This window comes from Columba livia, chromosome 1 (assembly GCF_036013475.1).
Source record: "Columba livia isolate bColLiv1 breed racing homer chromosome 1, bColLiv1.pat.W.v2, whole genome shotgun sequence".
In the NCBI taxonomy this organism is placed as follows: domain Eukaryota; kingdom Metazoa; phylum Chordata; class Aves; order Columbiformes; family Columbidae; genus Columba; species Columba livia.
The window spans coordinates 125,547,054-125,563,006 of NC_088602.1; the positions used below are offsets into that span (position 1 = coordinate 125,547,054).

The 15,953-nt window shown below is 46.9% G+C and overlaps 1 protein-coding gene across 6 annotated transcripts in view; it reads left to right on the forward strand.

The window, feature by feature from the left end:
• CD247 (CD247 molecule) overlaps window positions 1-15,953 on the forward strand; it is a 70,263-nt gene that overhangs the window by 43,041 nt on the left and 11,269 nt on the right. For 3 of the 6 annotated variants that reach the window (XM_005502614.3, XM_065077176.1, XM_065077166.1), the window contains exons 2-7: window positions 7,413-7,519; window positions 10,637-10,690; window positions 12,139-12,222; window positions 12,936-12,971; window positions 13,985-14,041; window positions 15,331-15,372. In XM_005502614.3, the coding sequence (XP_005502671.1) occupies window positions 7,413-7,519; window positions 10,637-10,690; window positions 12,139-12,222; window positions 12,936-12,971; window positions 13,985-14,041; window positions 15,331-15,372 (380 nt within the window). The remainder of the gene's footprint in view (window positions 1-7,412; window positions 7,520-10,636; window positions 10,691-12,138; window positions 12,223-12,935; window positions 12,972-13,984; window positions 14,042-15,330; window positions 15,373-15,953) is intronic. The other 3 variants (XM_021287797.2, XM_021287798.2, XM_065077157.1) reach the window with 3 other exon arrangements.

Genomic DNA, 15,953 nt, shown 5'->3' on the forward strand with positions numbered 1-15,953 from the left:
CATTTAACACCAGGTCAGATTAGATAATAGAAAAGTTACAGCGGGAAACATCTTTTGCATTAACTAGATTAAACTGCTACTATCCCTGGTGAAGACAGGTACAGTAAGAGCACATGTGTCCAATCTAAAACCTCTACGCAAGCTGGAAGAGCTGCATGGCTTGCATCTGTCACCCAAGCTTGTTGGATATCCAGGTTCTGCAATTGCCCTACACTTCAGGAAAGCCCTTTGCACCAAGTTTCTTGCAAAACTGAGAAGTGAAACTAGTTGCTTTTTCTGAGAATGACTGACTGTTTTGATGAAGCGAGGAGTCCCCTTTCAGAGATGAGCAAGGCACTCCTTTCCATTTCAGATGAGGCTCTGGAAAGATTCAGAAGGCAGAAAGATTGCCTTATTTAATGATATGTTCAAAGTTCATCTTTTTCACCTTCAGAGTGGAAAGGTAGACCATTTATTATTGTTTTCTGCACAGACCGGGTCCTGTTTCCACAAATCAGACAGCTGTTGGAGGTACCCTGGACTTTTTGTTAGAGTCTTTATTCCATGATGTGCTAGAAAACATTTGGCCCTTTCTGGTGTTATGATTTTTCCTTCTTTCGAATCTATTTCTTCCCAAATAAACCAGACGGAAACTTGCATTATTTGAACTTTGTGATAGTGCCTCCCTGAAAGGGATGCTAGCAGGAGCACGAAGGTCTAACCAGCATCCTAAAGCACCTTAACTCAACCTCATGTTTCCATAGTACTAACATCCTTTGGCATGAAAAAGTGGAAGTTAATGACCTGAAATATTTTCCTTTTCTAAATGTAATTTTTCTGGCTGCCTAATGTCTGGTATTGTAACCTGAATCCTGATCATATCAGCCATTTACTCCTTGGCTTTAAAGCTGAGGACAACAGCAAACCAAAATGTTGAACTTCATGGGCACAAGCTGTGCTTTTGGCCATGTTGTGTTTCATAAATATGAGATGGTGTATTGATAATAAAACCAAGAGTCTTCCTTAGCTCTAAAGGAGATGGTGGTGAGGAAAAAAATCCAAACCAGTAATGTGAACAGCTTTTAGCTTTTTTATTTTTTTTTTTTTTTTTTACCAAGGCAAGTGGCTGGTGTGAAAAGACAAACCTGGAAATTTCTTTAGGCAGCAAGCTCAATGGCATTTTGCTGTGGTGCGGTTATCGTATCTTCCTGTGGCAAGAACCTGCTGGCTTTCCTTGGGTGTCTTGGTTTTTCAGATATGGTAGTGGGAAAGTTTTACATTGAAAGTGTTACTTGGCCCTGTAATCTTAATGTAATATAATGATCAGCAGCACTGTATTTAGTCTCTGCACAAAGTGAGAAGGCTACTGACTTCACGTACTTGGTTTAATGCAAGGGATGCCTTTCATTTCAACTATTTCTGTTAACTGGTTACAGTGTATGTCCGACATGTTAATATACCATGCCTGGTGTGGTCCAGGCCTTTTCTTCCCTCCATTGTTTGTGCTCAGATTTTACCACTGATGTCACCAAATGATGGCTTGGAGGAGCCACTCCTTCTGCGAGGGAAGGAGGATTTGGCCTCTGTTTCTTCAGGCTCAGAGTATTCCAGGTTTGTTGATTATTTATATCTATGAGTAAAAAAATATAAATGTATAAATAGAAATAAATAAAACCCAGGATAGGTATGTTCTTTACGAACAGGATAGTCTTTCATAATTTTAGGTGTCTTAGGCATTTACTCTGGGCTGTCTCTTCAGATACACAAACCCCCATTGAGAAAATCCAGTGGGAGCCTGATGTGTGGTGTGGTGGCACCCACAGCTCTGAAAGTCTGTCCCCCAGGGGGACCTGCAGCAAGAGGTTTTTGGAAGATGAGCGGTAGAAGCGAGGTGAACAGCATGCAGTGACCGTGAGTCCCTCAGATCACTGCTGATAAAGGACAATGGCACCTGAGAAATGCTGTCTGCTTCGCCTTGGCGTGTAGCTGCGGTAGCTCTCGGTTGTTTAGGACGAAGTTTCTACCTTTAAACAGCTTTGTATGTAGCTGCAGTTGCATCGATAAATCTCTTTTGTTTGAATTGGTTTTCATGGGCTTCACTGAGAAACTCCATTTTAGGGAAGATAAACCAATTCATTTATAACTGTGTTACTGAATTTTGGTAACCCCTAAAAATAAAGCTCTGAAATTAATCATTTAATGGGGGCCATGGGAGAGACAAAATTTTATGGCAGACAGATTTGATCTGAATTTACAAGTCGTTCAGCTTTTACAGTCTGTCTCTCTTAAACTATTACCAGGAATGATGGTCTAACTTAATCCAGATGCACGTTAAAAATGTCGAAGGGGAAAAAAATCCTATTTAAAAGAAATGCACCTGTGTGTTCCAGTGTCCAGGCTGAGTTTAAGTGATTCACGTCATCAGATCCCCATTGGGGCTGGCCACACTGAGCCAGCAGTGGTAGCCAGCCCAGGGTGCAGCATCCACCCATCGTGCCAAGTTTTGGAGTGGGTCAGATGCCTCTGGACATGGGTTTTGGGACTCTCCATCTGTCTCTGAGCCTGGAGCCAAGGAGTGGCCGGCAGCACATGCAGGCAGCGGGCTAGAGATAAACCCACATGCAGGAAAGCTGGTGCTGGGCCTGAGACGGGGTGGGGTGGTGAAGCTGCTCTCCAAAACCACAGGTGGGTGCTGCAGCGTGGCCTCCCTCACCAGCCCCGGGCTTCCTCTCCTCCAGCTATCGGCGTTGCTCTCAGTCTGGTGCTGGAGGGGATTTTTCTCACTTGCTTGTCACTAGCAGCTGGCATGAATTGCTTTTTTTAAAAAAAAAATTGTTTTTCATTTTTCAGTCTCCATCTCCCATAGCTTAGAACCCAAAAGGCCGCAGCGGGTTGCTGCAGGGGTGCTGGCAGTGGGACGTATCCCAGATTGTGTGCCTGGAGCTGCAGTGGCACAAGAGAGAGCCTGGGCACAGAGAAGGGCAGGGCTGCACCGCTGGGTGGGAGTGGAGAAGTAGAGGGGAACAGAAGCGCAGGCTTTGGGAGGAGGAGGTGTTGGAAGGAGACTTCTCAGCGGCAGAAGCCCAGTTTGGGAAAGAGTCCCAAATGTGGTGGCAGCCACCTGGGGTTTGGGACTGAGAAGGGCTGGCAACCTTGCCACAAGGTGCAGCAGTGCTCCCATTTCTGAGTCCATCTCCTTCCCTGCTGCCTCATCTGCTGTGGCTCTGCCAGTCCTTATTCAGCCCACGTCAGCTCCTTGCACAAAGCTTTCTGTAGCTTCTCCTGTACAAACTCCTAATGCTGTAAGTTCCATGATTTCTTTCTGGTTTTCCTTAACAACCCAGTGGTCTGTAAGCAAACGTTACCCCTGTTCTACAATAGGAGGCCCAACTGTGCAGCTGCTTGTGTAGGAGCATGTAGTGAGCAAGAGTTAGTGCAAACTTTCTAATTGTTGCTCCTTCAGAGCTGGTTTCCCTCCCAAGCAAGAGAGAACCACTTTGACCTCATCCTTAAGCCCTTGTGTATTTGTGTACCTAGATGTTAACTTGTGACTCAACTCCCTTTCCATGCCCGGAGAGACACTGTTTGTCTGAACCACGTTTAGGCAGTAAGGTTGATGTCATTTACAATGCAACGTAACTATATTCCCTGCCAGCCCGTGCCTTGACATTGGCTGTGCCAGGTGCCTGTATTTACACATCTTGCTTTAAAACCCTGCTGTATTTTACAGGACTGCTGAAATTTAGACTGGTCAAACACCAGTATATGAATATTGAAAAGGCACTGTGCAACTCACAGCAAGTGCTGGGTTATCTGTAAGGTTGAGAGGGAATTACCAGTGAAATGTTTATGATTATATTTGTGCTTTGCTCTGTGTGGGGCAGCTGAGTGTGACTGCTCCCTCAGGCCCATCAGCCACCTTGGCCTCAGCCCCCCAACCCTCAGGTGGTGCCTGAGGGACTGGCTGCCTGTTTGTGCCTGTTGTGCAAATAGTGAAGAGGCAGTACCGCCTCCCCTAGCAATTCAAAAACCTAAACTGTTAACACAAATAGATGCTATCTGTTTTAACTGCTGCTTGTTCATTACGCTTCATATCTCTTTGACCTTTGTTTCAATAGGCTTTGTATCTTTGGTCTTTTTCTCTCTCTCTCACTTTCTAATCCAGAAAGCTGTTGCAAATGTTATTATTTAGAAAGAGCTTTGTACCTTTTTTTTTTAATAAAGAAATCAAACACATTAAGGAAGGAGAATACATGGACTAATTAATTGTCTTGGTTTGCTTCTAAACGTTGGACTTCATTATTGTCTCAATACGTGTTTTTCCAGGAACCATCACATCCAGACCGCGTTTAGCGGGACTTTCCTCATTGAAGAGCTTCAGTCCATTACCTGGAGTGCAGGAGGCCAGGCTGCCCCAGATGAGCAACCTGTAGGCCAAGGGTGTCAAACCCATGTTCACCAGCAGCCACATCAGCCCCGTGGTTGCCTTCAAAGGGCCAGATGTAATTTTAGGACTGTATAAATGTAACTACTCCAACATTTTAGGACTGTATAAATGTAACTACAGTCCTAAAATTACATTTGCCCCTTTGAAGGCAGCTGTGAAGCCGATGTGGCCCCCAGTGGAAATGAGTTTGACACTCCTGCCATAGGCACTCAGGGGGCTCTGCAAAGTCAGCCAAGGTTGGCCACAGCCGACATGGAGCTACAGCTAAGTCCCTCACACTCCTGGCTTCTCCATAGTCCTCTGCTTCTGCTCAGGTTCCTCCTGGTCTAGGGAGTTTATTAGTGCTGGAGGGCAACTGGGCTTGAGTTGACAGATGTGAACATGCCCTGTTCTTGTACAGAAGAGGGGAGTCGGGGCCAGGATCCCCAAAGCCACCTCAGCAGCATCGCAGCCACCTCAAGGCTTCCTGGCTCTGGCTGGCCCTGTGCTGGGCTACTCCCCTTCCTTACGTTGTATTTCTGATCCGGCTACAGCGCTGGAAAACCCTGAGCTGCTTCTGGAGACATCCAGGTTATGCTGCGGCAGGCTGCTGAGTTACTGCTAGAAACAAATGGCCTCTGGATGCTGCACAGCTGTGTTCCCAATGCTGCATTTTAGTTACGAGGTCTAGTGTGATTCAAGCTGGTTTTGTGTTGAACCAACTCTAGTGTAAAATATTGTCCTGTGACTGTTTAGAAGGAAAACCCTAGACAACTAATCTCAGCTTGTTTGTGGCTTTAGTACACATTGTCAGGCAAATAACTTCATCTCTCTTTATCCATTTACCACATGTATATGAGGTTTTAGAATCCTGAAAAAAATGTGGTGAAGGCTATTGTTTATAAAGTGCTTTGAAACTTATTTTTTAAATAAAAGAAATAGAAAGGGAAGAAGGAAAGCCTTCCAGGATCTTACTTTATTTCCACGGATTTGTTTCTAAATACATGATTTTTTTAAAAAAATGAATGCAAACTCCTAGTTCAGACAAGCAAACAAATCTACTGTATGGAAATGTGGTGGTGCGTTGTCATTATTCTTGTGTGGTGGTTGTTTTTGTTTCTTCTGGCTGTGTTAGGCTCTCAGAGGGAACAGTGATTGTATCATCATCTGCTTGATAATTTACAATTGCGTTACCAAGTGTCCAGGCACGGCTTTTCAGCCGTGATTTATACAAATTGCACACTTGAGCAGCGCGACAGGCCGTGATCATTAACTTCATTTCTGTGAAGGAGACTTCCCCGCGGTGGTGAGGGCAGACTGCCTGCCTGTCACCTGCAAGTTGTTTCTGATGAGATCACCGGCGTGTCCCGATGGGCCGAGGAGAAACCCCAGCGTGCAGAACGGCCCCGCTATCAGCACCCTGAAGCGCTGCACCCAGCGGTTCGACAACCCCCCCGGCACGTGCGGTTAATGGGAATTGCCGCGCTTTGTTCACCTGAGGAAGGACATGAATCATACCCATTCTTTTCAATTTATCTTCATTGAAGGGCTTTGCAGGCTCTTGATCATTCTTGTCTTTCTCTTTTGAACTCTCTCCAATTCTTTGTACAAAGCACATCTCAGATTCATTGTTAAGTGATTTTTTTTTTTTTAATAACTGTACAATACAGCTTTTCCTTTGAGGATGGACCTGGAGCTGCATATTTGATGTATAGTTACTTAGGCTTCTAGAGCTGTTTTGCTTTGATTTTTTTTTTTAAGCTACATTTGTGAACTTGCTACATGTCTATGAACTGACACAAGGGCAGTTTCATCAATTTTAGATGCTGAAAACCAACACTATTACTCTGCCCTGCTTGATGCAATCAGTGTATAAACATACACAATGTTGGTTAGGAAATAAATATCAACATCTTCTCAGCAACAATTTTATTGAGTGCTTAATTAGGGTAGTAGTAGATTTTTCTCCCTCCCATAAAAGTTTTAACAGTTATTTTAAAAACAAATAAAAAATAAAATTATTCTGGGGGTGACCCATCCAAGAAGAGGTAGCCAGTTGTAGTTCCTGTACAGGGAATTCAGGTTTAAAACCTTCCTCTCAAACAGAAAGCGCATCAGGGTGTCTCATGAGTATCTCATGGATGTGTCCTGAACATCTAGGGTTAAAAGTCTGTTTCTCCTGCCCATAGTTCCCGTCTCATGATTAATGGTCTCCAGCATCCCCAAACTGGGAGCCCAAGGTAACACTTGCAGAGAAGACACTGCAGCTTTACAGTTGTAATATATAACCTGGAGTATGAGAGGCACATTTTCAGATTCCTCTTCTGAACAGAGCAGTGATTTCAGCCTGGAGCTCCAGCTGACAACAGTGGTGTCAATCGGTCTTTACATTTAACACAACATTTTGTCCTGAGAAGCCCTTCCCTAAAATTTTGTCCAAATGGATGTATTTTCTTGCCCCTGCCCCCCCCCCCAAGTTTTAAATGATGAAGGAATCCCTAACCAGGCCCAGTAATGGATCCCTGCAGGAGGTGCTACCGCGTTTTCCCAGAAAACAGATACTCTGTGTGAGGCTTCTTTGCAGTACCTGGGTGTTGGGGATCCTGGGTTGTGTCCCTGCAGATCCTGTGCTCATTCTCTGACCCGGTCCTGCCAGCTGCAAGGAGTGTAGCCTGGATTCTGAGAGTGTAAAATGTCCTGTATTGGATGAGGGAGGTTGCAAACGTTTCCATCCTTGGAGATACTCCAGCTCAGCTGGCTGAGGTCCTGGATAACCTGGTCTAACTGACCCTATTTGGAGAGAGAGTTGGACCTGCAGTGGTTCCTTCTGACCTAATGAATCCTATGATTCTTATTCAGATTTCCATCTCCTTTGCAAAAGGACAGACTTGCCCTCATACTGGCTTTTTTTTCAGGAAGCACCATGTGGCATTACCACATTTATGCCATCAAGCATGCAGTGATACAAACGGCCTTGTTTGTTGATGTATCTGATGTTTCTCCACAGATGCTGTACCAGTTCTTGGACTGACAGACCCGAGACTCTGCTACTTACTGGATGGATTCCTCTTCATTTACGCAGTCGTCATGACAGCCCTTTTTGTGAAAGTGAAGGTCAGTCTATCCAAACACAGATGCATTTGGCTTTGGTGGTGTAAATAAGCTGGGCTTAGTGGGAAAGTGGGGCTGGAGAGGAAGCATGTCTCTTGGAAGGAGACCTTTCAATTTATTTTTTTTTTCATTTTCTCTCCTTTTTTTTTTTTTTTTTTTAAACTTACTTTCTTTCTTCTACAGTGCCAACCTGAGCAATCTGGGGGAAAAGAGATTATGAGAGTATTTTCATAGAATCATAGGATAGTTTGGGTTGGAAAGGACCTTCAAAGGTCATCTAGTCCAACCCCCCTGCAATGAGCAGGGACATCTTCAACTAGATCAGGTTGCTCAGAGCCCCATCCAGCCTGGCCTGGAATGTTTCCAGGGATGGGGCATCTACCACCTCTCTGGGCAACCTGGGCCAGTGTTTCACCACCATCACTGTAAAATATTTCTTCCTCATGTCTGGCCTGAATCTCCTCTCTTTTAGTTTAAAGCCATTACCCCTTGTCCTGTTGTAACAGGCCCTGCTAAAAAGTCTGTCCCTTTCTTTCTTATATGCTCCTTTTAAGCACTGAAAGGCTGCAATAAGGTCTCCTCAGAGCCTTCGCTTCTCCAGGCTGAACAACCCCAGCTCTCTCAGCCTGTCCTCACAGCAGAGCTGTTCCAGCCCTCTGATCATTTTGTGGACTCCTGGCCCCTCTCCAACAGGTCCATGTCTTTCCTTTACCGAGGCTCCAGAGCTGGATACAGGACTCCAGGTGGGGTCTCACCAGAGCAGAGCAGAAGGTGCTACAGTTATGGGTGCAGTCAAGGATTCTGGATACTGTAGCTGGGAAAAGCCTGATGTGGTTTCTTCTACTGCTTTGTCATTGGAAAGAGAAGAGGGGATGTACAGAAAAATCAGGATAAATGCCAAGCTTGCAAAGGATGTATTAAAACATCTCAAGAAGTCAGACATCTTTGATAGTATGAATGTGATGATGTGAATAATGTAATTCCAACAACCACAGGGAATGAGTCAGGGGAACAGGACAGACAGAACTTGCTGGGCTGTTGTTACCATCCAGCAGTTGTTCAACATCTAGGGAAACACATGGTGGCTTTAGTGCAATTCCACAGAAGAAGACAATGCAATGCGATGGAGGCATGTGCGTTTCCAGATGTGTCCACGCTCTGAGAGCTCTGCTCATCCAGCAGAGGAGCTGCCTGCCTCTCCTCGGCACAGGACACTGATGCAATGGTGCTTTCAGGCCAAAAGGTGCCTTGTCTGCCCTCGGTACATCTGGCTCAGCCACCCCCCAGAAGCAAAGGCTGCGATTGCTTCTGACCAGGTGGTGTCTGGGCTCACCAGCAGGAGCCCTGACAGGGTGATGTGGTGCTGCTGCTGATGCCCCAGGGGCTCTGGGATCGTTTCTCAGGGCAGCAAAGCCAGTGCTGAACCCAGAGGGAGGGATGTTTGGAGGAAATGAGCAGAACTCGGTAACGGTGAAGGAGAAACCTTTGTTGTTGCTGGTGTAGATCCTGACTGCAGATGAAAGCACCGCTCTGGGACTGGAAGCCTTTGTGAGGCTGCGGGAGGGACGAGCCGCTGGGGGACATGGAGCATGATGGAGCCGTGCCCCTTGCCTGGAGCAGGGCGAGACCACCACACTTACGGAGGGCTCAGCAAAGCATCTGAGGAGGAGCGTGACCCTGGCACCGGGAGCTGCCGCAGCTGCGGTGCCCTTGCCAGCCACCCTTCCTCCTCCACCAGAACCTGTCGCTGCTGCTGCACGGGCAGAAACTCTGTGGTTTCTGCTTCTGGGGCTCCCCACAGGGGCAGAGCTGGAAATGGCCCCTGGTGGGAGGCAGCGGCCCTCACCTTTCAGTCTGGGAGTGCTTGCTGTCCTCCTGGTGCTCCTGGCTGGGAGCTGGCAAGCCAAAAGCAGCAGAGGCGCTGCAGCTGAGACACCACCATAAAGCACCGAGAAGCTGGTGGGGTGTTTTTCACAGGGCCTCCCTCTGTCTTGTCCCAAACCTAGGACTTTTTTAGAAATCTTCCAAGCTGTGTTCTATCTCTAACCTCACCTCCTGGCCAGAAGAACTGTTTGTGGAGGCTATTGCCAAGGGCAGAGCCTTGTCTCTGTTGTGAGCCTTTTATGGACCACATGGATGATGCACATGAACATTTAGGCAAGAAACGTGAGTTAGATGCTTGGTAAATTACTGGCCTCACCAAAGCTTCAGTGGTGATAAAGGCACTTTCACAGGGGAAGTAGTCAGGTAGGTAACTTGTAAATACTACAAATGTGATTTTAAAAAACAAAGTCAAGTTTATCCTATGCCTAAAAACAAACCCATCTAGAATGTTGCTTTTAAAAAAGATTTTATCATACAATAATAAATACACAAGGTTAAAAACAGAATCTAGTTTGGCACTGTTTTTTGAAAGGACTGGAACACAAAGTATCTCCTCTCACTGGCCTAAAGCTGCCCTTTTTCCCTGAAAGTCTAGCTCAGCAATTAACTGCTTATGAATATTGTGAGGAGCACAGTCAAAGACTATCTACAGAAGGGAAATCCTCTACATACTCCTTTACATACCTTACCATGGTGGTCCTGCAGGCCTGTAAGCCAGGTGCTGCTCCCAAAAGGCGTGGGGAGCCCCAGTGCCCTCTGAAGCTGAGGGCAACCAGGAACTTTGCAGGCACCACTTTTGGTGGAGGACCTGGGGTCTTGTAGGGGTGCTTTTGGCTGCCAGCAGCACCAGATAACCACATTTTCTTAATATAGGCTGAAATTACGTTTTTATAGCCTGATGGAGCTACTTTCAATAGCACAGGTTTATGATATACACAAAAGTGGGGGGGGGGTGAGAGGGGGCGCAAACAAACCAAACCAAAACCAAACAGATGCTTCGAATAGTAGTGAACTGGTGTTATGTGCAATTAAAGTGGCCTGACTTCTGAGAGCATCTTGGTGTGTGGATGGAAGTGCCAGTGCAGCAGTGGCTTATGTGGTCCGTAGCCACATCAATCCACATCTGGCCACTTATAGGGTGCCCTGTTTCAGAGGGGAGTAACTTCTAGGAGAGAGGGAAGGAAAGGACTGACTGGAGCTGCTGTCTCTCTGCTCACAGTATGGTCTCTCTTCCAGCTTAGCCAAGCCTCTGAACCACAGCTGCAACCAGGCCAGAATGATGTGTATAATGTAAGTAACTACTGGTGTTTTTGTTTGTTTGTTTTCAAATCTGCTTCCCAGACAGACCTTTTTTGGCCCTTATAGATGGTGAACAGCCCGTGGATCAGAAAAACTCGACGACCCAGCTCATGAAAGCCATATACCCAAGTGTGCAGCACAGCAGCTGTAAGGAAGAAAAATAAAACCCGACAATGGCAACTTCTGTGGTCACTTGTCTGGCTGTATGCTGGGTAGATACGTGGGCTTTAGGTTCCTCATTTGATCCACTGGGCTGAAGCTATACCAGGAATCCAGACCATTTTGGAGGCAGTGCTCAATGTGCTGCACCGTGTAAGATGCCTGCAGGAGCTCTGTGTGTCTGTCTATGTTTGTCTGTCTGTGTGTGCGTGTAGCCACCAGACTGTCATATGTGACGTGCAAACCCCAACTCGGCAGCTGGCTTGCAGCTATGACCCATTGCCGCTCCTCAGGTGACTTGCAGCCACACCTCCTCCCATGTTGCCAGCGGTATTTGATGTGGGCTGGAGAAAGGGCAAATGCCCAGGGATGCTGTGTTGCTGACTTAGGGCGACTCTTGTAGCATCGGGTGTGTGGAGCCCGAGTCACCATAGCACGGCTGTCTCTGTCCCTCAGCTTTCCTGTTTCCCCCCAGTGAAACCTGTGGTACCAGATGGGACTTGAGGTGTATCTGGTCTGATGTGCCCTGGTGGCACCCGGCATCAGGTGGCTCCTCAGGCAGCGGCAGAGGACAGAGAAAAGACCCTGTCTGTCCTTCCTAGTTAAACTGCTCACTCATGCTAGCATTAACTCTGGCTATTTTCGCTATGTCTACTTGGCTTTTGATTTTAATTTTTTTTCCTCTCACGCTTTTGACCATAGCCACATCCTGTGACAAGTTCTACTCTTTAACCATGTAATGTATGAACACCAATGCACTTTTTTTTTCAGTTTAAGAAGTGTTGCCTGACACCTTTTCAGTAGCGCTCTGTCCGCTGTGTTACTCTGACCTGAAATCTCTCCTTTGCGCTCACCCAAGGTAGCCGTTCCCAGATGAGAAACGTGTTGCACGTAAAATTTCTGCAGCCAGTTGATATGAATTTAGACAAGCTGTTCTGCAAGAAAAATCAAGTTCGTGGATCTTCACCCACCAGTGGGAAAGCATGAAAGTCAGAGTCCCACCCCCTCGTGTGCTCTCATTTTCAGCTCATTTCTACTTAAGAAAGGTTCTTGATGCAACGGCTTGCAGTTTTGTGCTGCACAAACCACTTTTTGTTGTTTGCATGGCTTGATTATAGAAAGTTTTATTGACAGTTGCATTGAGGAGTAAAATAATTTCTAACTCTGCTATACTACTCATGAAGTCGGACAACAAACCGAGTTCCCATTCTTGTGTTAAGTCGAGAGCTGCTTTCTCACTATCACAATGTCCGTCACTGCTTCTCGCTTTCCCGTTTCAGCAACTGTCTCGTGGGCGCAAAGATGAGTATGACGTTCTGGGGGCAAAGCGAGGTGCAGACCCTGAGCTGGGCGGGAGACACCAGGTAACTTCCATCCACACGTGCACCTTTTTTCTTTTCAGTCTGGTTCCTTCCTTCTCACGTCTAACCGCTGCTCAGACATGCAGGCATCCACCACGCGTTCGCTAAGCATCAGCGCCTTCCTGGAGAGGGAACGACAATCTGTGTAGTAACTCAGGCGGCTGGCGGTGTGGCGGGGACAGGAGCAAAGCTTCCCCCCTCCCCTTTGATCTTGGCCCCTCGCCCTCCCCCTGTCACTTTGCTGAGCGCCTGCAGCCACCCAGGGTAGGAAGTGACACCCAGCCGTGGGGCGGATGTGGAGCAGGCAGGGCAGGAGTGGGTGTTTCACGAGAGCCCACTGCACGTGATGCCGCCAAACAAGTTGCCAACAAAGCCAAGCAGCAGCCAAAACAACTTTCTGCTGCAGGGCCCAACAGTTTCAAAGGAGAAGGGAGGGGAAACCTCCTGCATCAGCAAGTAGGGCTTGCCTGCAGGTGACAGCTGTAGGGATTGTGCAGAGAAGAGCCAAGTTTTATCAATTATTTAAAGTAAATTGATTTTCCTGAGAACAAGTTGTCTTAACAGAACCTTATAGGTGGAGGCAAGATGGGCTGTAACAAGCGTGGCATGTCCATGGAACTATAGCTGTGCCTTAGAGCAAATGTACGGGCACATGCAAGGTGGTGGGGAATGCTGGCAGGGCAACACATGGGCAACTTTCTTATTTTGTTTTACAGCAGAGAAGGAGGAACCCTCAGGACACTGTCTACACTGTGAGTAGAGGGAGAGGAGAGGGAGGGATGGCTGGAAATAAATAAGAGTTTCTATTTCATAGGAAACTTTTTTTCTCCTACCTAATTGCAGCTTTGGTTCAAACTTAAGAGCTGCTTTCCAAGATTTCTCTTCCATTCTACCCCCCCACACACACTTTTTTTTTGCTAGAAAATTTCTGTTTCCTTCTCCATGACAGAAGAGAAACATTGGCAGCTGGGGGAAATCATTTGGATTGAGATACCGGCTGATCTTTTTAGGTCAGCCATTAGTGACTAACCAACCTTCCTCCCATGTCACTGGTACTGCAGTATTTGACGTTCATGTTCTCCTGCTTCTTTGACAAAGGCCAAACACCAGAGCATCTGAGAGTGACTGCTTAGGAGCCTCTTGATTTAATTGAGTCAAATCTGACTAAATGTGCTCCGAAGGATAGATACATGACTGATAAAGCTTGCGTCTTGACTCGGAGCTTTCTGGGTGTTCAGTGCTTGCTGAGAATGAGCTCATTTCCAAGACTTGCCTTCATCCTTATTGAATCAGACACTCTGATGACAGCTGGTCAGAAGCATTTAGGAACTGCTTCCCTGGGTGGAGGAAGGAAGAGCTCCTCCTTCTTAGCCTTCACCCTGCAATGTTAGACTTCCCTTTTCTCTGGGCCTGAGTTGCATGTTCAGGTTTGTCCCCCCACCAAATGCTGCTTAAAGTTCTTTTTGGACAGCTTTGACTGTAGCATGTCGCACCAGTCTGGATAAATGACTTGGCCAAAGCAGAGTTATATTAATTTAAGTGTTTGGAGATGAGGTGGTATTGATGTGCTAAGCAGATTTGATCATGCGTAGCATTAACTTAAATGCACACTGGTCAAGTCCCACCGCTGTGTCTTCATCTCTGGAATACACTGAAGCTCTGAAGGCAAGGTGGGCCCAGAAGCACAGGCTTGAAGTGCAGCCACCTAGGGGCTGCCCTGGCTTTTCTAGTAGCATGCTGACTCTTCCCCCATCTCTGCTTGCAGTCACTGCAGAAGGACAAGATGGGCGAGGCATACAGTGAAATCGGAATGAAGGGGGAGGTGAGTCCTAATTTCCTTCCTGCTGAAAGCGTGGGATGAAAAGCCCCTTACTGCTGCCCCCTCGCAGAGCTGTAGCCCTGGCTGCACGTCGCTGCCTTGCACAGGGATGTCCCTGTGTTGCACAGCACCTACAGGCACAGCTGCCAGCAGTTACCTACTTCCTGTAGTAACCCATGTGTTGGGTGCAGCAGTAAATAAGACATATATAGCTATGGCGTTGTAGTAGCCATAAACCAAGTTGGAGAGTGGAGAGCTTTGTCCCGTCAATATTAGACACACAGCCTGTATACGAGCAGTGTCCATGTGCGGATTCAATAGTGTCAGCTGAAAACATTTCAACTTTTGGACAGAAAACTTCCAACAGCTGCCCCAGCTGAGGAGGCAGAGGGTATGAGGTGGATGAGGAATAGGGGGGAGGCTGGTCTGCTTTATAGACACAAATAAGTGTTTGCAAACTCCTCCTTGTGCCTGTCTTCAGAAAAGTGATGGGGGGGGAAACATTCTCCTTCCTCCACTTCCACTCTCAAATATTTAAGAAGGAACAGACCAGTTATGTCTAAAGCCAGCAGCAATTGGATACTTCCAGCTCTGTGCACCACCTGCTGGGGGAGGGAAACGTGTTGAAAAGATGCCGGCTGCGGATGCTGTTTATGGCGAAACGAAAAATTGCTGTGACCTACACAGGTTCTAGATAATGTCATGGTGTCTTATATATAAATTTTCCCTCTGAAAAGTGGAAAAAAGGGCATTTCAAAATAAAGTTCAGCATTGAGAAATGCTGAAGTGACACCAACATTTTTTAAAAATTATTCTAATGCCCTTCTGCCATCATGAAGCTCAGTTTACAAGCTATGGGTTTATGAAGTCTCACCATGTTTTTTACAAATGTTTCTATTTCTGGAGGAAGGGGCTGGGAACACCAAGACTAGATATGCAACCATCCTGCAGTTTTAACTGCAGCAGGAGCTACCTCTTGCCACATGTTCGTGTCACAGTCAGCACCCTGGTGCAGCAGGGCAGCTGTGACCAGCCAGGGCTTGACGTGCCAGGCTCCGGCCAGGGCTGCCAGCTCTGCTGTCCCTGGTTCTCTCCTGCAAATCGCACTCGGCCGCTTTGCCTGGCAACTCCTCATGCCCCTGGGAATGCAGCAGCTTTCCCTCCTGCACAGAGGGTGTCCAGGCCAAGCACGGCTGCTGACCCTTGGTCCAGGATGGGCAAAGACAGGGTTATTTTCTTTCGCATGATGGGAAAAGCACTCATTAATCGATGCTTGTTTTTCTTTCCCAAAGCAGCAGAGGCGGCGAGGCAAAGGGAATGAAGGTCTCTACCAGGTAGGCAACACATCCAGCAACTGGTCCCCTCATCTATCTTCACGGCTTAATTGTAGCCTCCAGTTTCAGATCTCAATGCATGATGAAGCAGAGCTTTCAAAGCAGCTTTCTGAGGATAGTCACACAGATTCAGGGCAAAGACCACACCACTGGTACTTTACCAAAGTGGCACCATATTCAAAATACAACTGGCAGAAACACTTGTTTAGCTGCGCTGGTGGGAACCTTTTCCACAGTCCTACATCTTGGAGAATCACCTTTTGACTGGGGCAGATGACGCATACAGTTCTGTCTCCAAACTGATTATTGCTGAAATGGAAACCTTCAGGTTGCCAAGCAGCTGTTGTAATGCAAAGCATCAGTGGTTCAGCCCATCTCACTGTCACATACAGAGAACAAACTGGTCGGCACTGCCAGTCCCTTGGTGCGCTGGGGTGTTTCAGCGTTGCACACATGTAATGGAGGGCAAGGAGTCCATCAATAAGGCCTTATTTGGGCTGCCATGCATGTTCCAAAATGCACTTTGCTGTCTATAGAAGCCTGTACATTGCCACCAACATCTCAAAATGACAAAAATAAAA